The 25,275-nt window shown below is 56.9% G+C and overlaps 2 protein-coding genes across 2 annotated transcripts; one reads left to right on the plus strand and one right to left on the minus strand.

Moving 5' to 3' along the window:
• Window positions 1-87: 87 nt before the first annotated feature.
• STX6 (syntaxin 6) lies at window positions 88-13,477 on the minus strand. The gene is made up of 8 exons (XM_084290797.1): window positions 13,413-13,477; window positions 10,661-10,830; window positions 9,967-10,061; window positions 8,084-8,146; window positions 6,388-6,510; window positions 5,075-5,181; window positions 3,677-3,771; window positions 88-2,185 (listed from the first exon to the last, which is right to left on the minus strand). Exons 1-8 carry the CDS (start codon window positions 13,445-13,447, stop codon window positions 2,109-2,111), a joined length of 765 nt encoding a protein of 254 aa, XP_084146923.1. The 5' UTR covers window positions 13,448-13,477; the 3' UTR covers window positions 88-2,108.
• A 9,529-nt stretch (window positions 13,478-23,006) lies between these two features.
• IER5 (immediate early response 5) lies at window positions 23,007-24,451 on the plus strand. The gene has a single exon (XM_084290819.1). The coding sequence runs from the start codon at window positions 23,102-23,104 to the stop codon at window positions 23,852-23,854; it is 753 nt and encodes a 250-aa protein (XP_084146945.1). The 5' UTR covers window positions 23,007-23,101; the 3' UTR covers window positions 23,855-24,451.
• Window positions 24,452-25,275: the final 824 nt, after the last annotated feature.

Here is a 25,275-nt window from a genome sequence, read left to right on the forward strand (position 1 = left end):
CAGGCAGCTGGAGACCCCCCTCTTGTCCCCAAAAGCAAGGATTTCTGGAAGAACAACCAATGATTTCCCCTGCTGCAACACGCCGGGCAGCAGCAACGCATTTATTTAGCAGTAAAGGAGAGGGGAGCACCACCACCAACAGGAAAAGCAAACGTACAGGGGGAACGGACTGCAGGGACACGTGGACAGACACGCGAGCGCCGCGGCTGGGCTGCCCTCCGGCAGCACGACGGGCTGAGGAGAGCGTGGTCCTGCCTGGAGCATCAGGAGCTGCCCCTGGAGGACACAGGACTGTGCTGAAAATAACGTGGGGAGCAGAGGAGGCAGCGTTCTCCTTCCCCAGCACGTTTTGGAGCCGGCTTCTGGCGCTGTGCAGGAGGCAGTCCCACGGGCACGGCTCCGTTGTCAGTCCCACGCAGTGAGGGTGAGCAGCTCCGGGTGCTCGGATGCAAATCCTCTCCGTAACAACAAGGCTGGCGGGGACAGCAGCAGGACCGCGTGGTGCCCGCGCCCGGAGGATGACCACGGACCTTCGGGGTCTCAGACTCAGGGAGGGATTGAGCCCAAGTGCAGCCACTGCAAGAGGCAGCCTCGGGAAGGAGCCAGCAGCGTAACCAAAAGCAGCAAGATGCTCTGCAGGGACAGAGGAACCGCCGCGGTCGGCCGTGCAGGCTGGCGTGAAGGGCACGTGTGCGTTGGATGCAGGAGAAGCCGCCCTGGCACGGCAGGGAAAGGCACGGAGCCGCCGTCTGCCTGCAAGGAGGGACCACGCAGATGCCTCAACAGAGCCCAAAACCCCGCTGGGGGAGCAGGGTCCAGCCCGGGCTGAGTTTCCCTTATGGGGAGTACGACTCCGGGGGCCTGGCCTGCAGTTTCAGCAGGAATCTTAGTGTCAGCACCAGCTAACTTCCTCCCCCAGCCCCATCTGAGAGCCAGATGGAAGGTGGAAGTCAGCCTGGCGTGTGGCATCTTTCCCTCCTGAAAAAAAAACCACCCTTAAATACGGGAGCAGGCTTTAGCAAGTTTCTTCTTTGCAGAGGAGCCGTCCCATATCTCTGTAGTCAATGTTCGCAGCACAGGACCTGTATTTCTCCCCAGTAATACTGCCAGGGTGAGCTTTGTTTCATTTTGGTATCGGCTACCTGGCTACATCCTAATCCACCAGGGCCGAGCCCATCGGGGTGACAAACCCCAAGGTAACAAAAGGACTGGGGAGTCATACAGAAGCGTGGCCTAGCTTCGAGTTTCCTGGCTTTTGGTTGCTTACGATGGAAGTGCCCCAAAAAAATATCAGTTGGGAAAAAAATTAAGACATCCTATTTACAAGTTCATACGCACTTAAAATACATAGTTAAGCTCCATTCCTCTGAGAGGGCGTCCTGCATCTGCAGAAAGAATGGGGCTCAAATGGTCATCAAAAAATCTTTAAAGTTTTTTTTTTTTTTCCTTAAAAAAAATAAGTTATTTCAGACCTGACAAATCACTTGCCAAAGGGAAGCAGCTGTTAAACAGAAGCAGTTACTCAGTCATACAAGGGCAAAGAAAGCATCAGTCAATGAGCTTTAGAGGCTTGTATAACAAAGGAGGCGATTTTAAAAGCTTTAAGAAATCCAGCCTCGGGCACACGGCCGGCTGCCAGCTCTCAGCGACCCAAGATTAAAGCTGTGGGGTTTCCAATCGCACCCCTTGTGCCGGTGGCAGGGACACTACACCCACAGCTCACCGACCTGCAGCGTGTCAGCTCCTGCCGAGGGGTCTGGGAGCTGAATCCCGGTTCGGTGCCATCGGGGCGGTGCTGAGCCAGGCCGTGGGTTCACGTGGGGTGTCACGGCCCCGCTCTGCTCCTCCTGGGAATGCTTTCTTGGCTGGCGAGCACCCCCCGGGTTTGTGGGGGAGCCACAAACTGCTCCTGCCCTCCTTCTGCCCTCCTCGGGGCCAGGTGAGACGTGGGCAGAGCCAAGCCTTGGTCCTCGGAGGAGGAAGGTGAGAGCCAGATGCAGGTTTTCTTGACGGGGAGCTCCGGGCGGACGGAAACGGCGAGAGTTTCGTTTCCCCATGCTACAAGGGGAGGGGGGGCGGAGAAGAGGTGTCCGAGGAAGTTCAGTCCATCACAGGACGAAGAACAGGATGAGCACCACCAGCAAGATGACAAAGAGGACGATAATTGCGCACCACTGCCGTCGGTCTGGAAGAAAAAGGAAGAGTCAGTCCCCCTGCGTTAACACCGAAGGAAAACCGGGGGAGAGCTTTTTTTCACCGTACTGCTCGGACCCCAAATTAAGCTAAAGAAGCCATCAGTGCTGAAGGAGCAGCTCCTTGAACAGCAGGACAAGCAGCATGTCCCCTGCAGGCTCCTAAAGGAGTGACAGCGCTTGTTCCCCAGGATGCTGCTGGTTTTTGGGACAGTCGTGCCATTTTGAGGTTCCCAATCAAGTTCAAGCAGGCTTGATAAGCTGCTCCAAAAGTGATCGGGAAGAACAAGCAGGGGGCCGCTGTGTGTTGCTGCTGGTTTGTGGAGTAACCTGCTTGCTAGAGGAAAAAGAAGGGGGCAGTGAAAGCTTCCTAAAAAAGCCCTGCTGGGAAGAGCTCGCTGCAGCTCCCCGTAGAAGATTGCCAGGAATGAGTCTCCCCAGGATATTTTCTACAAATTGCCAGCCCCCGTGCGTGCTCTGCAGATGCTCCACACCGCACCGCCTCCAGGGTGCTCAGCACACCACCAGAAGGGAAACTTTGGCTTTCCTCTGGAAATACATCCTCGTGCCTTTTCCAGCATTAAACCACCACCCTGCGCTGCTGCTCTACGCCGTCTGACACCGTTCTGCTCCCGCAGTGAAAGTTTCCCCCATCTGGATTCGTGCTCGGCGCCGACTTCCCGGCACCAGCCACGGTCACGCCGCGAGCTGGGGCCGCCCCGCAGAAGCCACATCACTCGTGGTGCCTGGCTCTCCCCGGCTGAGCTCCGACCCTGGGGGTGGGACGCGAGGCTGCGCAGCTGCTGTCGGGCCCTGGCTACGTCTGGGAGGGCAGAAGCCCTCGCTGCTGCCTCCAGCAGCTACACGAGCCCCCAGAGGGGTGAGGGAGGAGGGCGGCGGGGACTTCCCGGCAGGCAGCAGCTTCCTGTTTGCTCTGCCCGCGGCGCCCGGCCAGCCGCCAGCCCACCGGGTTCGGGTGCAGCCTTTTAAGGGCTTTTCTCACGAGCTCGGCCTCCCTCGCCTCTTTCCTCCACCAGCTGAGAGCCCAGAAAGTCCCCGGACAGTCCCCGCGTCTGCAGGGCTGGCGCCAGCAGCCCCGGGGCCGGCGAGGTTTGGAGCAGGGGGGTGGTGGCGATGTTTTGTGCCACCTCCAGAGCTTGTGCTCAGCAGGTGGCCTTGGAAACGTGCAAGCGGCGCAGGAGGCTGCAGAGCCTTCCCTCCTATCGCCTGGGAAGGGGATTTTCCCACTGCAGCAGTAAGAACATAAATAGAAAGGCATCTGTAAATAAAACAAAGGCCGAGGACAGGCTGCAGAGCAGCGTCTGGGCACGAGCAGCTGCAAGCTTTGGAAATCTTCCCTGTCTCCAATCTTCTGTGCACCCAGAGCTGCTCCCTCCTCTCTGCTCGGCTCTGGGTGGGTGGGAGCAGGCAGCGCCCCAGCCATAAAACCCAAGCACTTGTCTCTCCCACCTCCCAGGACCTACCGCTCGTCATGTGAGACACTTTGGCCAGCTTCTTCATGACGTTGTCGAGCCGCGAGTGAGTGCTGTCCAGCTCGTGAGAGAAGTCGTCCAGCATCCTGGGGACAGAAGCATGGTACTGATCAACAAGCAAAGCCACACGTGCCTCCAGAGCTGCTCGGTGTGCCCAAACATGCTGATCAAAACGCCAAGATGATCAGTGCAGAGAAAAGCTTAGCAGTTTGGTTTCCTGAAAGCACCCAAAGCGGGAACGACAACTGGAGCAGCAGCTCTGCTGTGGTGGAAGAGCACTTTTAGGGTGCTCTTAAGCTCTGTATGGACGTTACCCCTCCAGTTCCTCCACACAGCAGCTGCAACGATCTGGAAGCCTTTCTGAAGCCTTTCTGAAGCTGTTTTGTTAGTGCCAAGAACCCACTTGAAGACAGACGAGCACATCCAGCATCACGGCTATCCCAGCCATCTCCAGTGAGTGGGACTTGAAAGCTTAACGTGTTTAAAAGGACGGCTTCCCTCAGTTGGAGTTCTAGGGCACTTGTTAAACCTTCTCTTGGTGGAGAACAAGGAGCTGTAAAACTTGTATTGCCTTAATTATCTGTCTAGCAAGCCCTGATCACTTATGTGGTGATCTAGAAAGGGCCCCACCACACTGACCTGCTTCGCAGGAATCCTGCAGGAGGTGGTTTAAAGTTCCTGCTGTCCACCAGAGACATCATGTCAGGTGGGGCATCGCCCTCCGGCCTCCCATCAGCCAAACCAACCCTCCCCGTGTCTCAAAACTGGAAACTTTACGCTCTTGTTTGCAAAGGCCATGCACAGGGAAAAGAAATCTAATTTGTACGTAAATGGGTGGATACAAATGGCTTTGTGAGCTCGCCTTTAACCCTTGTGTGGGTGAGGGTTATTTTTAGCTTTAGCTATGAAGGCAGCTCTGTGCTGCATGTTGTAGGGCTGGCAAGGCAGAGCTCTGAGCAGCTCCGTGCAGTTTTCCATGGGTAGCACAAAGCCCTGCGGAGGGGAAAGCACCCAGTGTTCCTGTTAGGGCAGTGCCTGCCCTCAGCTGCTCGGTGCTGCTGCCTGCCTGGAGTCAAGGAGCATTACTGCGTGCCTTAGGGGTGGTGTTTAAAAGAGTAAGAGAGAAGGCAAGGTAAACTGGCAGCTAAACCTGCCCCAGGTGCAGGCTTTCAAGGCAACGAGACTGCGGTTGGATCCTTGCAGGCTGCAGTGAGAAATGCTTTCTGCTGCCTGAAATCAAAGGCAGTCTAGGGTGCTGGAGGGGATGAGCTAGGAGAGACGGCGCCGGGGGACTGGGAAATTCTGGGACTGAACGGGGGCAGAGGTGTGGCAGCGAGGACCCCAGGTGTGCAGCCAGCCCCGGGGTTTTTGGTGCTGTCTCCCACTTACACTGCCTGCTCCTCCAGCTCCCCGCCGATGCGCTGCGACATGTTCTTCAGCACCCCGATGCTGCCAGAGACCAGCTCCAACTGCTCGTCTTGCTGCTCCACGATCAGCTGGGGGCAAGGAGAAAGGGAACGGGCGGTTACAGGTCTGCTGCATCAGGGCCTGCTGCTTGGACAGATGGCCAAGCACCACTGCGGTGCCTGGAACACACCAAGGTCTCCAGGATTGTGTTTCTAAGAAATGCCTGAGAAGTGGCAGCAGCAGCAGAGCCTCCCCAGCTGGCTGCAGCCTCCCCTACCCTGCCTGCAAACTCAGCCTCAGCTCAGCCGTGCTCCCTCCCTGCTGCACTCACCGCCAAGCTGGTTTTGTGAAGGACCTGGCCAGCAAAACCTCCTCCAGCCCTGCTGTGCCTGCAGCAGGAGCCGTGCTGGTGCCTGACCCAGAGCACGCTGCAGTTACCAGGGGGTTAATGCAAGTCCGAGGCTGCCACAGCTTCTGCAGCTAAAAATAACAAGTCTGGTTCTCCGCCTGCCCCAGGAATAGGCCTGCTGATGTTTTAAGTCACTTTCAGGGCGCAATCACGCCGAGGATTTGGTTTACCCTAGTTACCTACTTCGGAGCCTGTTTATCTTCCTCCAGTCACTAGGTAAGGCTCGCCTGAAAGCCGGGGTGGTGGTGAGCGTCAGGAGCTTCAGCACTTTGCTGCAAGTGGCCTATTTAAGGGCTCGTGCCTGGGTGGGCTGCTGCAGGGCGGTCTGTGCTGCTCGGGCTCTGCTCCAGGCAAACTCCCCCGGCTCCAGGGAAGCACCTTGCCAGGGCTTCTCGCCCAGCCTTTCTCACGAACCTCATGTTGACAAAGGCAGGAAAAGGCAGCCGCCACGTGCTCCTGCTCCCTCGCTGCCCTGAGGAAGATGGGCGCAAACAGCAGCGCACGCCAGCTCGTTTTTTAGCAAGGGAAAGTTGTGTGAGCAATGTGCGCCCTCCCGGCTGAGAGCTTTCTGCCTCCCCAAGGATTTCAGCAGTCCTTGCACTATTAAAGCTTCGCACGCTACGGCTTCCAGATTGCCTCCTGTACGCAGCAGAAGACTGAAGCCTCAGCGGTTAAAAACTGCGCCAAGACACATCCGAAGCTGCACCGTACGTGGAACACACGCGTGGAGATATGCTGCAAGCTCAGACGACGACTGTCAGGCTCCTGGATCCAGACCAGCCAGGGACTGGAATTCTTTTTTTGGCTCCCACAGCCTGTGCCCCATCCCCGTGCCGCCCATTTGGCATGCAGAGCCGTTCAGGCTGCAGGGTGCCAGCTGCCTTACCTGTTGTTGAGCTTGCTGCTCCTCAATGAAGTGTGAATTTGCTAATTGCAGCTCCCGGTCCAGACGGCTGTATTTGTCAGGTCCCGAGCTCCAGCTCTGACTGCTGCTGTCTCCCAGGAGTGCCTAAAGAGAGGCAGAGACCCCTCAGCAACACCCCTGTGCCTGCTCGCAGTCCATCCGCAGGGCGCAGCGGACACGGCAGCGCTCCCGTCCGCTCACACAGCATCCTTTTCCTCCTGCTCTCTGGCTATTCAGAGTGCTGGCACAAACTAAAACAATGCAGTGCCAGCGTGGGAAACCTCCGCAGCCTGATACTGCACAAACACTGCTCCAGCAAGGGGAGAGCTGCAGCACGGCCGACAGAGTGAGCAGGAGGTTCACGCATCGTGTTCTTCGATTCAGGTTACCCGTTCCTCTGGCGCCCTGCTGAGTTGCCAGCACACCAGACCACGCTTGCTACCTGCTCTGCAACCTCAGAGAGGTTTGTGCAAAGCCAGCAGAGATGTGGCTTCCCAGCTGGGCCCCGGAAGGAAGTTTTGCTGCAGCTTGCACAGAAAGGCCTCTGTTTGGCAGCCCCAGCCCACCAGGGTCAGGTCACCAGCAGCCGAAAGCCAGCCTCCTGGAAAAGCTGCTGCAGCCCAGCACAGCTTGGGCTTTGTGGTCTGGAGGGGCTGGGGAAGGGAGAGGAAGGCGGCAAGGGGAAATCAGTTTTCCTGACCAGATGTCGCCGCGTGAGCTGGGCCATATGGTCTCCTGCAGCTAGCAGGAGCTTAAAGAAAAGGAAAGCAGCAAAACTCAGCTACAGACTTGGAGGTAAGGGGCTCTGCTTCTCTGCTTTTCGCCAAGCGCCTCAATCAAGCCTCTAAGAGGCTCAGGAATCAGCTCTGTGCCTCAGCAGCTTGCTGCATTTTGTCCTTTTTGCCACTAGCGGTAAGACTGATGCAGTCAGGTAAGTTTGTTGTATGAACAACATGCCAACTTTTACAGAGGCAGCCCTGGGAGTCAGTGCAGAGATCTCCTTACAGTTTCCCCATCAGCTGAGAAGCACAAGCTGCATCTGTTCCTGTTCCTTAGATTACAAGCGCAGACAACCTGAGACTCCTTGAACTAATTCCATCTTCCCACACTGTTGTGCCCAGTAGCTATTTGTGAGGGTATGTGCTGTCCTGGCTCCTAAATATGGAGGATTACATTTACAGGCATGGATTCTGACTCTGTTCCTCCTGTAGCTGAGGGAGATTCCCCTTTCCACAGGGTGATGCAACGCTGACGGTTGTACACAACCATTTCTGGAGACAGAGACAGATGGTGAGTGGTGACTTACTGCTCGCAGCCAGGCCTGAAGGAGGGGGGCAGCAACGTGCCTGCGAGAACCAACGCTCTCAGGTCAACAAGACAGGCATGGTTCACACACACAGCTTTGTTGCAGCACACAAGCCCCTTCCCAGAATAAAGGGTTTTAAGGGGATGAGCTGCAAAACGGGATAAATATTGTAATTACAGCTTTTAGGGAGTTTTGATCAATGCTATGCACTCTACCTTATGATGTGGGACCCCAGACTATATGGAAATAAGTTTCCCCTAACACCTATCTTAAAAACAACAGGTGCTAGAGGTGATAAATCCTCCTCACTCTTTAAAGTACCAAATAACATAACCATTGCAGTCACTTAACTTGCCCGTTTCTGATTCTCACCTGTCTGTTTTTTCTTTCAGCCAGTGCTTGCATGGAGGAGTTTGACATCTGATCCTTCATCTCCTGTTTGGTCAAAGAAAGAAGTAGCACGTGAGCATTAGATTTGAGACAGGCAGCTTCAGTTTGATTACCAGGCTGTCTATAACCAGCAAGCTTTCTTTGGGGGAGTGGAGGAAGAAAGATTTTCTTTGAAAACATTCAGTTTTGATGAGTCTGGAAAAATGTTGTTAAAAGCTCCATTGCAGTTCATTGTTTTACTAACATCAGGATCAATGACAATAGGGTATTTTGAGAATATTCCTTATTTACTACTCGTTCTGTTCTGCTACAGCCAGAAAGGCTGTGGTTTGTGTAACACTAACGTTCCCACTCACAGGCTGTAAGGAAGAGTTATGTCCTTGAACGTCTTGGAAGCCTACAGCCTGCACTATTCCCAGCTGCATCGGGTTTATTATCGCATAGGACAAGACAGATGTCCTGCCCTGTGGCCACCTCTCTGACTGTGCCTGCGTTTTGTCTCTTATGAATTCAGTTTTGCTCGAGTTCCTGTAGAAGATGGCTAGCCACAGAAAGCCACCAATTACAATGTGAAGTTTTTATGGTTTTTATACGATCCAGCATACGCTGATCATGATGCTGATCCAGTGCTGATGTCACCAGGTATGTTTTACTGTTCAGAGATGTGTGCTACATCACCGGAGCAGCAGATCCCACTCAGTTACTTCTCAGCGGCTAACGCACAGCCTGCTTTGCAGCATGAATCCCCCCCCGTGGAAAATGGAAGTCAACTGCGCAACGCCAGTGAAGGATTTCATTTAACAGCAAGAGACGCTGCTCCAAAAACCATGAGCCAGCAGTTTTCAGTCAGGAAAAGAGGACCCGAAAAGCAGGCTTGCCTCATCCTGTTTGTCTGGGGAGCTGACTGCACCAAGGGCAAGGCAGCGAGCACATGCCCGCTGCTGGGCCCGGTGTGTTTTCAGAATCAGATCCCAGGCAGCTCACCATAAGAGCTGCATCCAGCCCACAGGGCTGCAGGTAGGATAACAAGCTTGCTGCCAGCCACAGCAGTGCAGCTCGTGGAGGAGGAACATCCAAATCATGAGGGAAAGCAGAAAGTAAGCTACGCTCAGCGTAGCTATTAATAGGGAGAGCACTTCCTAACTAGCAGCGTGTTACCAGGCAGGGAGAAGATGTTTGGGAAGATGTTTCCTTCTCTATTTATTACCACCAGGTTGTAAAAATCCCCCTCTTGCTTCTGAATCCTCCCTAACCACTACGTGAATCAACGCCTCTGCTCCTGCAGGTGCTGCTGAGCTTCTCTTCAGTGCTGCCTCCAGCACGGAGCTGTGTGAAACCGCTGCCCAGCGGGCAGAGCTTTGCCAGCCCTGCCTCCCTCTGAAGGACTGGTATTCGAGAGTGAGCTTAAACTAAAAAAAAAAAAAAAACATCTTCCCCGAGTTAAAAATAGAGCTAATGGTTGTTTTGACTGTTTTGCGGCAGTAGGAAGCTGAAGTCACCACGTAAGTAACACCAGGCTTTAAACAGCTGTCCGTGTTCAAAGTGGACTCTCTGGTTTTGAAAACCAGCGACAGGAGCTCAGGACAGTCACCACTTCCTTTACCTCCGAAGGGAGGCTGCAGTCCCCCCTGCAAGGCAGAGGGGTTTTGAGGCTTCCTTTCCAATTTCTACAGGCTGCCAGGTCCATCGGTACAACAGCAGCGTGCTCAGGCAGCCCCTGGAGGGGAGCACTGGGGAAGAGGAAGGCTGAGAGCAGGCAGGTAGCAGGCTCATTCTCCTCCCCTATTCAGCACTGACACCAGTTTCCCTTCTTTTTAACCACCTTATCACCCCCCTGCTCTCATCCCGGGTGCTCGGGTCCTTACCCTGACCACCTGCCGCGTGCTCGTGATGAAGGCTTTCCTCACACCCAGCTCCGTGGCATCGAGGTTGAATTTCCGAGGGTTTGCCTCGACGATGCGTAGGGAGCGAGTCAAGGAGTCCCCGTCAGCGGTGTTCAGAACACACACACACACCGACTGCCCTGGAGGGAGTCTACGAAGCAGCACGTTCCCAGTGTGCTGCGCCTTTTCCCCAAATTTCATTAGCAAACTACCAGCCACTGGAGGAAAAAAGGCACGGCAGCAACGTTCAGCGTGGTACATGCACCAGCATGAGGTTTCTCTCTTGCTTTTTTTTGGTTCTCCAGTGCTCTGCAGCGCTTTCGGGAGTGTTCAGCTGAACACAAGGGAAAAGGAATAATTCTGGAAGCCAGCCTAGAGGATGACTGACTACACAGAAACCCAAATTCATACCGCACAACAGGCTCTTTAGAACAAAGCACCTTATAATACACCTTGTCAAAAGGAAAACAAAAAGGCAGAGGGAAATCCTTTTACTGAACGCATTTGCCTTCATTTCTCATTTGCCGTTTGAGAAAAGCTGAGCAATGTGCAAAATTCAGTCCCAAACAGTCCTGATTCCTGCAAAAAGTAATGACTAGAAAGCACTGGTGCTCAGCTGTTCATTACAACCCAGGAATTACATGCCCCAACCTCCAAAGGACCACGGAAAGGATATTAATTGTTTCATCCAAGTCTTCCAGGTCCCACTCAATGCTCCGCAGATTGTTCCTGAGCTCATTAGTGGTCCAGTCGATTTCTTCTCGCGTGGCGATGGAGGGATCTTGCAAGAGCTCTGTCCACCTCTGGAAGAGCCCCTGGGCGGTGTTCACAGCTTTCTGCACCTCCCTGCAGTCGTGGTGATAAAAGAGAAGTGACGGGATTACAATCAGCAGGCACGCTGGGGCAGCTCCACGTCCAAAAGAGTTTGGAAGCGCAGCCTCCTCCCGGACATCTTTCCTTCAACCATCTCTAGTTGATTTTGTAAGATAAGGATTTACCCACAGGACAACCTGCCCTCCTGCTGAAGCAGGGAGTGATGAGCGCTAACAACTTCCAGCTCAGCTCCCACAATTAACGAAAGGACCAATTTCTTTAGGGGCAGTTTCTGCTGAGTGTGGTGAAGGCGAGACAGGGCAGTGTGAGCTCTGAACGAGGCAGCTCCTTGGCAATTAGTATTCTGCATTCCTCTCAACAGCTTTCCTCTAAAGACTGTTGACTACCTGAGCAGGATACCCCAAGGGCAAACAAAATTACAGGAACCCGTCCCCACAATAGTCGGGCAGGCTGTTGAGTGCAGCACTGTTTATTTTAATTTAGCATTAAAAAAATACACAGCTCTAGTAGGCTGGCTTGGGGAACAGAAGTCTTTTCTGCTGCTCTAAGCTTTTTGGAGACGAGCGCGTTCACGGCATGGGAACGCCGGCTCTGCTGCCAGCCCTGAACATTCGTGGTGTGGGGCGAGCAGCAGGTAACCATCGGTACGTGCCATTATCTGTACCCAACGCTGCAGTTTATAGGTACAGGGGGAGCCCGGACGAGGGATGCAGGTAAATTTGCTGCTGTGATAGCCCATGGAGAGGTGGCCACCAGCCCAAGAGCTTGCACGCAGCATCCAGGTAAGATGCAGGTATTTATCCCCAGCAAAGGAGTTTATCCATGGGGGGAAGCCCAGAATGGATGAACCATGCCTGCACCCTGCAGCCCGTGCAGGGGTATGAGGACTGTGGCTCTCTCTACCTTGCACCATGGCCTGAAGCACTCAGTTTTGTTGCCTAAGCTGAGTCTCTCTGCACCCCGACGTGTTCCTCCTCTTCTCGCACATCTGTGGCTCCACGTCTGCCACATCCAGTGCCCTGAAGTCAGCAGCTGGCATCAAGGACCTGGCACGCTTTGTTCCCTCTGCTACTTGCTAGCAAAAGTTGTTTTTTTTTCACCTGAGCGTACTTGGGGAAGTACCTACGAGCAGGAATTCAACGCAAAGCTGGATGTCCTGATGGGAGGAGTCACGAACGCCAGGAAAGCAAACTAAACACACTGTGGCTGGGCCCAGCCACCACCAACCCCTTCCACCCCAATCTGCTGGCTAATAATTAACGCCGGGAGCAGCAGAAGGTCCCCTCTCCCCTCCCAGCCCTTCCCCTTGCGACGCGGGAATCTCTCTGGAAAGTTTGACAGCCCGTTTGTTCCCCACCCATGGTGATTCCTATTTTTTTCCCCCCAGCACCAGCTCGACCTGGTAGTGATTTGTTTTTGCTGGCTGCACCAGCAGCCCTTCCCACACCTCTCACGCTTGTATGGCTGCTCCCACTGCTCCCCTTCTGCCCTGAGCACTGTGCCAGCCTGATGCCGGCACGGCATGAGCTGAAGGTGGCTCCATGCTGAATTTTAGACGCTGGCTAAGGTGCTTTCGCCCTGTTATTTACGGTTTTCCTTTCCTCCGGCCTCCATCCACCGCCTTTTGTTTTGTGCCTGCCTTTGTTCAGCCTTCCCCCTGCTTGGTTTCTCTCCGTGCCACTGTCCTCGCTGCGCTTTCTCTCCCTCCCCACCCACAGCGGGCTCTGGCGTTTTTGGGGACACCCCTAGAGCTGGGGTGACCTGGAAGCGAGCTGCTCACCACTGGGTGACATTTCTCAAGCCCTTGCCACCTGGCTGGGAGCTGGGCCACCACGCCAGCGTGCCAGGAGCTGCACCTGCAGCACGCACACCTCCAGCCCTCCTCTGCCTTGCGTCTCGCCTCGGGCTGTGCCTGCGGAGCTGGAGCTGCTGTCGGGGGCTCCTGCTGCTCGGACAGCCCCCGGGCAGGCAGGGGAGCCCCAAATGTCCCCCTGGTGGCACTGGGGGGGCTCTGAGATTGTGTGGGGGGCATCCCTGGGGGGCTGGGATAAGCTTTGGGGTGACGGCTGGGGGGGCGTGGGGCTGGATGCCCTTCCTCCCCTTCACATCCCGTCCTCATCCTCGCCAAGCCCCCAGCCCTAACCCTCGCTCTCCTCCTCCCAGACCCCCTCCCAAGCCTCTTCTCCCCCTCAATTTTCCCCTCGCAGCCCCCCAGTCAGGGGTTTTGGCCGGGACATATTTATTTTAGTGCCAAAACCCTGACACCCCCCCAACCCTCACCGCCCCCCCACAGCCCTTCCTCCCCCTCATTTCCCCCCAAACCCCAACCCTCGCCCCATTCAGCCCTCACAGCCACCCTCACCCCCTTCCTCCTCCTCGCAGGCCCCCCAAAACCCCAACCCCTCTCCCCAAAACCCCAAACCCCTCACTCCCCCACCCCAACCCCTTTCCCCCCCACCCCTCGCCTTACACCTCGCAGCCCCCCAAGACCCCAACCCTCGCTCCTTCCCTCACCCCCCCCGGCCCCGATCTCGTCCCCCAAGCCCCAGACGGGTGCCCCAAGACCCCCTCAGCCCCCCCTGCCCCCCGCTCACCCCTTCACCACGAAGAAGGGGTCCTCCATCGACATGATGGCGCCGCCGCCGAGCGCCCCGGCCGCCCTCCCCGCACCGCATGCGCGCCCGCCCCGGCCCCGCTCCGCCCCGTCATGGCGGTAGCCCGGCCCCCGGGGCCCTGAGGGGTTTTGGGGTCCCCTTCTCCTTCAGTTCTGATGTGGGTTTGGGAAGGGAGGGTGCTGGGGGAAGAGGGTCGTGGCAGCCCCTCAGCCCCGGGATGATGGGGAGGTGGGGGGGTGCCCCGCGGAGCTGCTGTGTTATGGGGTTGGGGGAGCACTGGGGGCAGCTCCTGGGGTTCCTCCATCCCCAGCCCCTCGCTGTTCCTTCAGCCCTACTCTCTCCACCGTGGGGCTCCCCGCTATGGTTACCGGTAGCCCTGGGCTTGGAAAAGCTGGCAGAGGAGGAACGTCAGCCCCATGGGATAGGCAGCAGCAGCCCCCCGGATCTTGGTCCCGATAGTGGCTCTTGAAGCAGCAGCAATCCCCCAAATCTTGGCCGCAATGGTGGTTCCTGAGGCAGAATCATTCCCCCAAATCTTGGCTCTTGAAGCAGCAGCAGTCCCTCAAATCATGGACCTAATGGTAGCTCTTGAAGAGGCAGCAGCAGTCCCCCAAATCTTGGCCCCAGTGGTGGGTCTTGAGGAGGCAGCAATCCCCCAGATCTTGGCCCTCATGGTGGCTTTAGAGGCAGCACCAATCCCCTAAATCTTGGCTGTAATGGTGGTTCCTGAGGCAGCAGCAATCTCCCAAATCTTGGCCCCTCTGGGGCTCTTGAGGAGGCAGCAGCAGTCCCCCAAATCTCGGCCACAATGGTGGGTCTTGAGGAGGCAGCAATCCCCCAGGTCTTGGCCCTCATGGTGCCTCTTGAAGCAGCAGCAATCCCCCAAATCTTGGCCCCGTTGACCAAAGGGCATGCCCCTACCTGCTCCTTCCTAACGTGGCCGCGGTCCAGCCCCCCTAGCAAAGGCAGCGCTGCTTTGCTTACGGGGCAGGCTCCGAACCCATTTGCAGAGATGCCTCCTCAGCATGGGAACCGGGGAGGTCGCTTTTGCAACCGCAGCACGCTTACTCATGACTGTGGGGTGGGGAGGCCGCGACGCATGTAAAACTGGTTTCTGCAGCTTGTGGAGCAAGGGAAGAAAGCTGCCTCCTGCCCTGGCCAGCCCAACGCCTGGGAAAAGGCAGCTTGTCAGGTGTGGTGCAACGCGGGGTGGCTTTAGGGCCTGCCTTGGTCCTCGCTGCGCCTTGCACGGCTTCTTTCCCACGCCGGCAAACGTGCCGTGACAAATGAGCAAATGAGTCCTGCGCTGAGCAGGGGCTTCCCCAAGGAGATGCTGAGCCAGTTAGGTCTGTCCCTGTCCCACAAAGACCTCATGCTCCTCAGGGCCCCATGATCAGCCTGTGATTTCCACCTGTGCTTCATGCTCCTCCAAGCTCCTGCCTTCCCTCTGCCCAGCTGCCAAAGCTTCTCTTTTTTCAGGACTCGTTTCTGCCTTCCCTCACTGTAGTCATCGTACTGCCACTAAAAAAAAAAAACATTGCTATAATTCCCCATGCTGTGCTGCAGCCCTTACCTCCTGCTCCAGTCATTTGGGCCTTTTTGCCTGGGCACAGGAGGAAAAACAGCAAAGAGAGGGGAGCGTGGGTCAGCCTGGGGCTGCTCGGCAATTCTGGGTTCCTCCTGTGGAAGATGTCCCAGCAGAGGCCGTGTTTCTCATCATGTTGTGTGCTAACCACTTCTGGAGGCGCAGGATGCCATGGCAGAGACATCCCCCTCGTGCCTGAACGTGTGCCCTCAGCAGCGAAACTCCTCGGAGGCAGCCGGAGCATGTCGGAGCCTCCCAGGGAGTCGCTTTTCACTCTCGGGTTTGGTTGTGGTGGTTACGTAGGTGGTCTGCTCGTGTGCTTCAAGGCGTGGTGTGTGCTGAGCAGGGCACCGAGGGTTATCAGGGTTAGATTTGCTCAAACACTTGTGAAAGGCTAGCGGGGGCAATTCGCAGCGCTTTTGCTTCGGTGCACACTGGCTGTGCACTTCAACTCGCTCTCATCCCGTGAAATCTTCTCCAGGCTGTGAATGAAACAGGGAAAAACCTGGAAGATTACTAGCAAAGAGTTTCAGAAGTCCTTTCATAGATTTTAGGAACCCTTTACACACTCACTTCGTAGATAATGGTTCTTACTGGTCTGTGAAAATGTGTAAAGCTTTGCAGAGCTGCCAAAGGCTGAAAATATGGAGGCACTACTGAAACATAGGGAAGCTGCAGACTTTACAGGAAGAAAAAAAGCAGCCTTTGACACTGGAAATTCATTTACATGATTTAGCAAATTATTTAGGTCTTTCACATGAAAGCCACTCCAACTGCACTGCTGTCTTTTTTCAAAATGGGCACATTTTTGCTGTTGCTCATGAGAAGCTCCGATTTCTGTCTGGGAAGCATTGGGGAGCTTTTTGGTAGCTTTCCTCGTGCTCGGCTGATTCCTTGCTGGAGAGGAGCACACAGCGAGTGGCACACAGCTGCAGAACTGGTCAGGAAAGATCTGATTAAACGCTTCTGCGGCGAGAAGTGCCAGCTCGTCAAAATCCAAACTGTCTGCAGAGAAGAACTGGGTTCACCGAAAGTTTTATCGGGAAAATTCTTGTGGCGTGTCTGTACACGCACAGGGCTGTGCGTGTGATCCCATGCTAGCTGGTAGCCTGGCGTTAAGAACATGCATTTGACGTGGAAGAGATTTTTTTTTATTATTCTGGGGGAAAAGCTGCCTTGGTTTGAATCTGAATTTGCAAAAGTATAGGTGCTTGGTGGTTTTTTTTTTTTTTTTTCCCCCACAGACAAGGTTTTACAGCTAGAGGAAGAAGCAATAAAGCACAAATGGGTTTCAGATGCTTCTGTGTTTTCTTTTTTTTTTTTTTTTTATCTCCTCATTTGCATTTTTAGTCAAAGTTGTTGAAGATTTTCAATGGTGGTTGTGAGAAGAGGATTAAGCCTGTGGTAACTTGACGTGAAACACTAGTCTGTGGCTAAGCATTAGGTGTCGTGTTGTTTTTAGAAACCTGTGGTGACTGAACTGTGAAGTGAAAAGGAGGCAGACGACACAAGGCCCGAAAGGTGCGGTCGTGTGTCATCGGCGACTGAGGTATTAAAAGAAAAAATGTCCCAGGAGGTGACAGCTCCTTGCTGAGAAGAAGCCTCGGGTGCTGGAGGCTCCCAGGCGCACAGGCAGGGCCAGCGAGAGGCAGAAGCTGGAAGGCACTGGGCTGCGCATGGGTTAAGGAGACAGCAGGGAGATGTCAGTAAATCAGAGGGGTTTCTGCCTTCTTAGGGCACAAGACATGGTCCTCGTGCAGCACTGAAGGTCTCAGGGGCATCAAGAAATGCGTCTGCAAGGGGTGAGGTGAGGCAGAGCTGATGGAGTGGGTTCCCATGGGCTTGCAGCTGGATTTTCTGCTGTTTGGGAAGGAGTGGAGCCTGACCGCAGCTCTCCCTGTGGTCACAACCTTCCTCCTGTTGCTGTCCCTCGTGTGCCCTCTGTTCAGCAAAAGCTGGTTTTGTGCCATAGCCTCACCCTCGCATGGGTTCGTAACAGTGAAAGGTCTGTCTGTGCAGAGACTGATTGGGCAACCGGACAAAAATGTCCACAATGCCATTAGGTATGGAGTAAATGAGCAGCAGCAAGGTGGTAATTCACGGAGGATTCAGGATGACTCTTTGGAAGAAGTATTGTTTGGCAGAAGATTAATTTTCCTCTTCACAGTGCCTGAATAAACGGTTATTTAATGAAGAGGAAAATGAGAAATGCAATTGAGCAAAGGTGGCATTACTTTTTTTGCAGGGCAAACCTCTGGAACTCCCTGCCGTAGGATGCCAGTGGTGCTGAGGGCTTGTCTCAAGCTAAAAAGTGATTAAGTTACTTGAGTAACGAGGTTGCCAGAGCCCTCGTTACCTTGTAGATTGGTGACAGGAGGCCGGGCTGACTCCAGTTAGGGATGGGAGCTGTGCTGCTGTGGTGGGTGATGTGAAATGGGAGGTCTGGGGCACCCATGTGCACACCCAGTGAACCCATCCTGGGAGGAAACGAGAAGGAATTTTCCTCTGGCAGCCTCACCCTGAACCATTCCGGGTTATCCCCATGTCCGTGGAGGATGATTTTTGTCCTGAGGCTGCTCTCCCTGACCTCAGGCCCCGCCAGAGTCAGCCCCACAACACAGATAAAGGGCACGGTGGCCCAAGGAAGGTCCCTGCAGGAGGAGAGGGGCACAGATCAAACGGAGCAGGGGGAGTCAGCACAGGCACAGACATCACATTTTGCCGTTTCCCTTCATTGCAGGAAGAAGGGTTGGACACAGAGAGGATCTGCTCTGCCCGTGCTGCTCTTCTCGGCGGTTGCAGCTCTGAGGGCATGGAAGTCCCTGTGCCTTTGGACTCTAAATAAGCCTGGCGTGTTCTGCCAGCCAGTCCCGCCGACACCAGACCCCCCTTTTGTTAGCCGGGAGCTGGAGCAGGCGCAGGAGAACAGCTGCGAGGCATTGTGCAGCCTTCCCCATCGCGCCTCAACGGGAAGCAGGGGAAGAGAGGCCACATCTGCGCTCTGGGATGTGCACGGGGCTGCAGCCGGCACTTGCCCGCCAGCTAAAAGGAAGGTGACATTGAGGCGCAGGGAGAGGAAAGAAATAATTAGGCTGCGACTCCTTCGGGCAGGCAGTCTGCCCCGCAGTGTGCTCAGCTGTGACTTCGCTCGCCTCTGTGTGGAGTTTGCACAATTAATATGTGATTTTTTTTAACCCTGTGCCGGGTGAACACTGCCGAGGCTGCTTTGTGCTTGGCAAGGAGGGAGCGCATCCCTTGAGGTGAGACAGCAGAGCAAATTGCTCCGGCGATGCTTTCGGCGAGCTGGAAGCGGGGGAAGCCGAAGGGCTGTCTGTAACCCGCATCCCAGCGTGGCCCTGGTTATTCCCTGGAAAATCCCTCCATCTGCCTCGCTGGGTTAGCGAGAGCCACGGGCCACGGTCCTCTGCACTTCTTTGGAAATGGCACGGGGCCCACTGTGGCCATATCAGAGAGGAAAAAAAGTACAGGAAGGTGGACTACAATAGAAGGGTTGTCTGATAGGAAACCCCGGACAAATAAATGCGTTCTTTCCCCAGGAAACCAAAGCCAATTTCATAAAACAGTGGAAGATGTGGGGCCACGTTTTTCCAAGGGAAATGGCTGCCTGAAGAAGCTGATAGCTGGGTGTGGGGCTCTTTTATTTTTATTGCTTTTCCCCTTTTTGTGTTTGGAGAGGTTGCCCTAGGAGAAGCAGCAGGATTTCTGATGGTCAAGGGGTCCGGGTCACGGGTCTTGAGGAGAGGAGAGGAAAGGGAAAATGTTAAATCATTTGTGCAGGGGGGAAAGGGGGAAATCCCAGGTCACTGTGAGAAAAAGATGTGTAGGAGGGAGTGCTGCCCGTCTGGGGTATCGGCGCTCTCATCTCTGCTGATGGGAAGGGGGTTTTTAACCCCGGAAAAACCCTTTGCTTTCTAGCACCCTGCTGCGCTGCACGAACACGCTCTGCTGTGGTTTGCAGGGCAGGTACATCGGCGCTCTCAGAAGCTGGGGGAGCCGCTTCCTCCCCTTCAGCCTCACGTTTGTATTGATTTCGTCGTTTCGCTTCTGTGTTGTGTTTGGTTTTCACCCGGCGCTGCGTAGCGGTTAGTGCTCTTCGCTGTGTTTTGGGGTGTTTCCGAGGTCTTCCGACCTTATCTTCAAACAGGGATAAACCGGGACGGTTGGGAACCCTGGGGGATCAGCTGCTGACATCCGACCGCGGGAGGCTGAGGCTGCATCCGCGTGAATCATCGATTTTTTGGGGGTGGAAAACAACCCCAAACAAGCCTCTTCCTCCCCCTGCACGGGTCTGACACAAATGGTTTCATATATCTAGAAGTGAACTTGGGCTGGGGCTGTGCATGAATCCATTTGGAAATGTTCCTCCGTGTCCTTGTAGGTTTCTGTCAGCCTGGGTCTGCTGAGGGGTTTAGTTGCCCTGAGGGTCTGTTTTCACTCGAGGAAGCTCTCTGCCTGAAGGCTTTTATCCCAGCCCCACTGCTGGTGAGAGAGCATCCCATTCCTATCTTCACCCCAGCAAGAGCCTATCCCACGAACCCCATCCTGAACCAAAGAGAAGGGGGACGATGCGATGAAATAATGCTGGGACCATCCAGAGAAGCGATGAGCAGCCTCACCCCGTGCCTCCAGGAGCAGACCCGGCTCCCACCGGTGGTCTCGCCGTGAGGTTTTTCCATCTCCTGGCTGCAGCTCGCTCCCCGGGGCCCGGCGCACATTTGGTGACAAGCCGCGGGGCTGGCTGCCGGAGGGCCGGCGCCGCTGTGGAAACAGGATCTCGGCAACCACATCCGCAGCCCTGCCGGTCGGCGAGGCCACGCTGCGCACCAGATGGCCGGGGCGACCCGAGGCTGGCCTCCCACCGCCAGGCAGGCGTTCAGCACCCTCGCCCACCCCATTTCCGAGGGGTTTCTGCCTTCTCAGACAGCAAAAACCACCCAGCCCACGCTGCCGGGGCTTCAGGAGGCCTCCCAGCTGCGAGGCAGCAGCGCTCCCGTCCCCCGGCGCTGATGTTGAAGGCAGATTTCAACGCCTATAAAAAAAAATAATAAAAAATAAACCGGCGGCGCGCGCGGCCCGCTGCAATTATTATTTGTACCACAAGCTGTTTCCTGTCCCGAGCTTCTTTTATCTGGCATTGTTTGCCTTTCCAGGTGGGGCCGTGGGCTCCCCGCTGCTCGGCCCCCCGGGTTTCCTCCACCCGCCGCAGCTCGCGGCCGGGGGCCACCTTTGTCTGGCAGCCCTTGCCGCCTCCCCCGGCCCTGGCTATTTCAGGAACGGGGCAGCTGAGCCGGAGGAGATTGTTAATTGTTTGCCAAAGCCCCTTCCAGATCCCAGGCGGAGATTAGAGCGCCTCTGGCTCGTCACACCCTTTCCTCCGCCTCCTTTTCCTATCCCCCGGTGACCTGGGGGGAGGCATGGGGGGCGGACGGATGGACGGACGGACGGACGGATGGATGGATGGACGGATGGGTGGACGGGTGGACGGACGTGATGCCTGCTCTCATGGGAACCCAGCACCTCCGGGAGACCCCCGTGGGTGCCCTGCTGGGGGCTGCCGGCCGGACAGACGGCCCGAACGGCCGGACAGCCGGACAACAAAGCCAGCCCCGGGCGCGAGAGCTGACCTCAGAGGCTGCCATGTGACGCTGCCTCCAATTTCCTAACGCGTGACATCAGCCTGGGAGGGAAAAGCAGGGAAAAGCCGGCACCAAAATACCGCCTGCGTTAAAAGGGCTGGCTGAGAGCTCCTCTCCCACGTTTTTCTTTTTCCCCCAAAAAAGCGGCCACCCCCCCGGCCCCGCTTCTTTTTGCAAAGGGCATGAAACGCAGCCAGGGTCGGGCAGGGCTTTTCTCCCCCTGGGAGCCTTTTGCAGGCTGGGAGGCTGCGGCCACGGGTGAGAAATGTCGCCTCGTGTCATGGGGATGAGGCAGCGAGCAGTAGGACGGGTTGCTCAGCTCTTACTCAGCACGGATCCCCATGCCGGGTCCTGCCTGCCCTTATTCAGCTTCATTTCGGGCCCTGGAGAGGCCGGGAGCCGCTGCTCTTGAGTCAGGCTGGTGGCATCAGAAGGACCCTCACCAATGATGCATGACACGTGGCTTTATTCTTGCTTTTATTCACGTCTGCCGAGGACAAGGGGGTCCTGCAAGCAGCCGAGGGGTCCCAGAGCATCCCGTTCGGTGCCACACAAACCCTCGGCCTCGCTTCCCAGGGCCGCGACGTGGCGCGGACGGGCACCGGCGGGCAGGCAGCCACGCCGGCCGTGGGCGAGGAGCGGTGACTGCCACCCCAAATATCCCAGCCCAGACCTGCCCCGGCTGGTTAGGCTGACCCGAGGGCTCAGGCCAAGGGTGTTGCTGGCCCTGGGAGGCGCGGGAGCAGGTTCGGCAGGTCCGAAAAGCCGAGGACAGCGACGGCGGCGCTCGGTTCCCACCGCCGCGGCCCGCGTTCCTCCGGCCTCCCACGCCGGGTGTGGGAGGGAAAGCCCTGCTCCGCTGCCCTGCTTTGCTCCACAGCCTCTCAAGGAAGGGCAAGGCGGCTGCTGTGCTCTGTCCAGAGCAGCGTCTGGGGCTTTCCGACAGGAGGAGAACACGCGTTTGGGGTTTTGGGGGCAGGAAGGCTCCCGCTGTGCCAACCGTGTCTTGATGTTTCTGCGGCCGAGTCTTTGCCTGGTTTTTGTTACCGCTCTCACCAGCCACCCCCTTGTCCCTCCTGGAGGCCAGGAGGTGGTGGCAGCCCCTATCAACAAAGCATGGAGGCAGGAGTCGGTCGGGGAGGCTCAAACCCTGCCCGCCGGGATGCCATGACCAGGCTATGAGCTGCGTGCACCGGGGAGCTGGCATGGAGCGTGCTGGGGCGGCAGAGAAATTCCTGCAGAGTGGAAAAGTCCTTCCTTTTTTATTTATTTATTTTTATTTTTATTTTTTCCCTAGCAAAATTACAGCATCCCTTTTTCGCCCTGCAGCAGCTCCCCTCATCCTCTGCATCGCCCCCATCAGCTGATGCCGTGGCTGCCTCATTTTGGGGTCTCTAGGGCCGAGTCCCCGTGAAAAACAAGAGGTGGCAGCAAGCTGTCACGTGTCGGCCGGGAACTCTGCAGATAGAAACCGATACTCCAGGGCGGCACATTTAACTTCCTTAATTTTGGGCCCGTCCTTTCACTTCTTGCCTCTCCGTGCCGCCTCCATCGCGGGCGGTGGTGGCTCACTGGGGAGGGAGGCCCCTGCTCCGGCCCCAAACCTCATCCATAGGGGAAACGGAGCAGCTGGCTGCGGGCAGAGGAGCTATGAGGGGCTCTCAGCCATCTCTGGAAGGGCTCTGCTGGATTCCTGGCCAAAATTTGGGCACATTTTCCTTGAAGCACCCAAAGGCGCGCTTCCCCCTCCCCAGCCAGCGCTGGTTCCTTCTCCAGCACCACAAGACATTCGAGGCCGGTAACGAAACTTTGGTTCTGCACAGAACAAGGCTTGTTCTTTCCTTTTTTTATTTTTTTTAATTTTTTTCCAAGAAACGTTTCGCTCGTTCTGGCCCAAATTCCCACCTGTGGATCTCAGTGCCCCTGCAGAACCGCTGCAGGCTCGGGTGCACTGTGGGTGGCAGCAAGGGCTGGTGGGGGAGGAATGCTTTGCAAAGGGCAGGTTGTCCCCATTTGACATTGGACTCAGCTGCTGCTGCTTCTTTTTTTTTCTTTTTTTTCTTTTTCTTTTTCTTCTTCTTCTTCTTCCTCCTCCTAGGTTTATGGCCAGTGTGGGCCCACCAATAAGTCTCCCCCCGGCGTTGCCGCTTTAAGGGCCCTCTCCGCGGGGCGAGCTTTCGAACCCGCTCCCCCGCCTCGCCATTGGCCGGCGCGGGCGCGCGGGGGCCGGCCGCCGATTGGTCGGAGCGGCCGGCGGGGCGCCCTGATTGGCCGCGGCGGGGGCGGTATAAAAGGCGGCCGCGCGCGTGGGGCTCGCCTCAGTCGGCGGCGAGAGCGGGCGGAGCACGGACACGCGGCGCGGAGCGGAGGGCCCGGAACCAGGCGGCCCCGGAACGAGGAGGCCCCGGCCCACCCCGCTGCCCCCCATGGAGTTCAAGCTGGAGGCGCACCGCATCGTCAGCATCTCGCTGGGCAAGATCTACAGCGCGCGGGGCCAGCGCGGCGGCCTGAAGCTGCACAAGAACCTCCTGGTGTCGCTGGTGCTGCGCAGCGCCCGCCAGGTTTACCTCAGCGAGCCGGGCTGCCCGCCCGAGCCGCCCCCCAACGCCGCCTGCGGGCCCCCCGAGGAGCCGCCGCCGCCGTCACCGCCGCCCCCGCAGGACGAGGCCGGCCCCAGGCTGCCCGGCGCGGCCTGCCCGGGCCCCCGGCCGCGGCGCTGTTGCTGCGGCTGCTGCTGCTGCTGCGCCTCGGCGGCCGGCGAGGGCAACCGCGAGGCCTCCCGGCAGGACTGTGCCAGCGCCACCGCCAGCACCAGCGCCCCGCCGCCTCCGCACTGCCCGCGGAAGAGGAGCGCCGCGGAGAGGGGCCAGGCGGGCTCGCCGGTGAAGAAGCCCCGGAGGGAGGCGGAGGAGCCGCCCCCGCCGCCCCCACCGCCGCCGCAGGGCGAGCAGGAGGACATGGAGACGGGCAACGTGGCCAGCCTCATCAGCATCTTCGGCTCCAGCTTCTCGGGACTGCTCAGCAAGGAGCCCAAAGGCCGCCGGCGGCCGCCCCTTGACGGCGGCGAGACGGCAGCGGCCACCGCCGCCGAGGCGGCGAGCGAGCCGGGGCAGATCTGCTGCGACGAGCCGGTGCTGCGGACCCTCAACCCCTGGAGCACGGCCATCGTGGCCTTCTGACGCGCCGGCCGCACAGACTCGCCCCTCCGCGGGGAAAAAAAAGGACAGACGGGCCCGGGGGTGACCCCCCTTCTCCCTCCCGGCCGCACGGGAAGGCCCGCGGGGCCGCAGCACTTCCCCTTCGCCGGGAGCCGGCCGTCGGCAGCCGCCCTGGGAGCGCCCCCGGCCCTGCCCTCCCGGAATTCCCCTTCCCGGCCGGGCCTCCGCCCTCGCTGGCGCCCCGGGGGGAGCGTCCCTGGCCGGCGCCGACGCTGGGGGCGCTCCCGCCGGTTTAATATTTTTTTTTTTTTTTTTAAAGCTTGGAAAGTATTAAGTTTATTGAATAAAGTCTCTATTTTGGAAAGGCTTAGGTCAGAACTATCATCACATGGTGCTTTTTAAAAGTGTTTATGGAGAGAAACAAAAAAAAAAAGTTTACAGATGCTCTGGTGGAAAGTCCTCGAGCCTGTTTGTTAGGCTCGGGAACTCCCGGTCTTTGTTGTATAAAGGCTGGGGGATCCCGTAGGGGTTTTGTACAGTATTCCTCGGTGATGTATCTCGTTTTGTATAAAAATGTAATTCTACGTGTACGACACGTATTAAATATTTTCGACTGTATGAGCCTTTAGTCCCTGTTTGTGCCCCCGCCTGGCTCCGGGGGGAGGGCCGCGGGCAGGCAGCAGCAGGGTGTGGTTGCTGCATGTCTGTGGCTGGATCCACCCTGCCTCGCCAGAGGCTTGGGGAGGGCTGGAGTCCAGCTCCTCTGGGAGCGGGGGAGAAAGGGAACTTCTTTTGGGGCTGCGGGGGCCCTTCCAGGTGTTCTGGGCAGGGAAAGGGGGCTCGGTGGGAGTGTGGAGTGCTCCTGATGCAGGCTCGTTAATCCCAGGGCATGCAGCTGTGGTAGCGCTTGAGGTTTTGCTCAGAAATCCCTAATTTTGGCTTGGCTTGGGTGGGAAGTGGTTGCCCCGAAACGAGGCTGGGCGCAGTCCCAGCGTGGCCGGGTCAAGGTCCGGGGGCGTGTGAGCTGGTGCTTCCCGGACATAGGCTGCGCTCCTGGCCACTTACTGCTCTGCCAAAAATACTCCGTGCCTCCTGTTTGCTGCTACTTGCAGGAGGTTGGAGATGTTGGGCTTTATTTTTTTATTTATTTCCCTCGCTATCGGCGAAGCTGGAACTGGGTTGAAGTTCCTGCTCTGGAGGGTGGGGAGAAAAGTTTGGCCTGGGCTTCACAGCGCCGGGAGCGCCCCAGGGCGCTGTAATTAGACTGAATTGTGGGGGATTTTTTTTTTTTTCCTGCTTCTCGCTGGGAGATTCACTAGAGGCCTCTCTGCTCCTAATTACTGAACTCTTCCACTGCAGATTACGTCTCCCGAAGTCAGGGAAGACTCGAGTGTGCCCTCCGAGCCGCGCTGTGCGATGCAGCCTGGGATATCTCCCAGACA

The sequence above is a fragment of the Netta rufina genome (assembly GCF_964035555.1).
Source record: "Netta rufina genome assembly, chromosome: 8".
NCBI classification, from domain to species: Eukaryota; Metazoa; Chordata; class Aves; order Anseriformes; family Anatidae; genus Netta; species Netta rufina.

Coding starts and splice junctions, on each gene's coding strand:
- STX6 (XM_084290797.1), bottom strand. CDS start 13,447: ATGTCGATGGAGGACCCCTTCTTCGTGGTGAAGGG. Junction 10,831..13,412: donor CCCTTCTTCGTGGTGAAGGG/GTGAGCGGGGGG, acceptor CCACGACTGCAG/GGAGGTGCAGAAAGCTGTGA. Junction 6,511..8,083: donor CTGAAAGAAAAAACAGACAG/GTGAGAATCAGA, acceptor GCCTCTCTTTAG/GCACTCCTGGGAGACAGCAG.
- IER5 (XM_084290819.1), top strand. CDS start 23,102: ATGGAGTTCAAGCTGGAGGCGCACCGCATCGTCAGCATCTCGCTGGGC.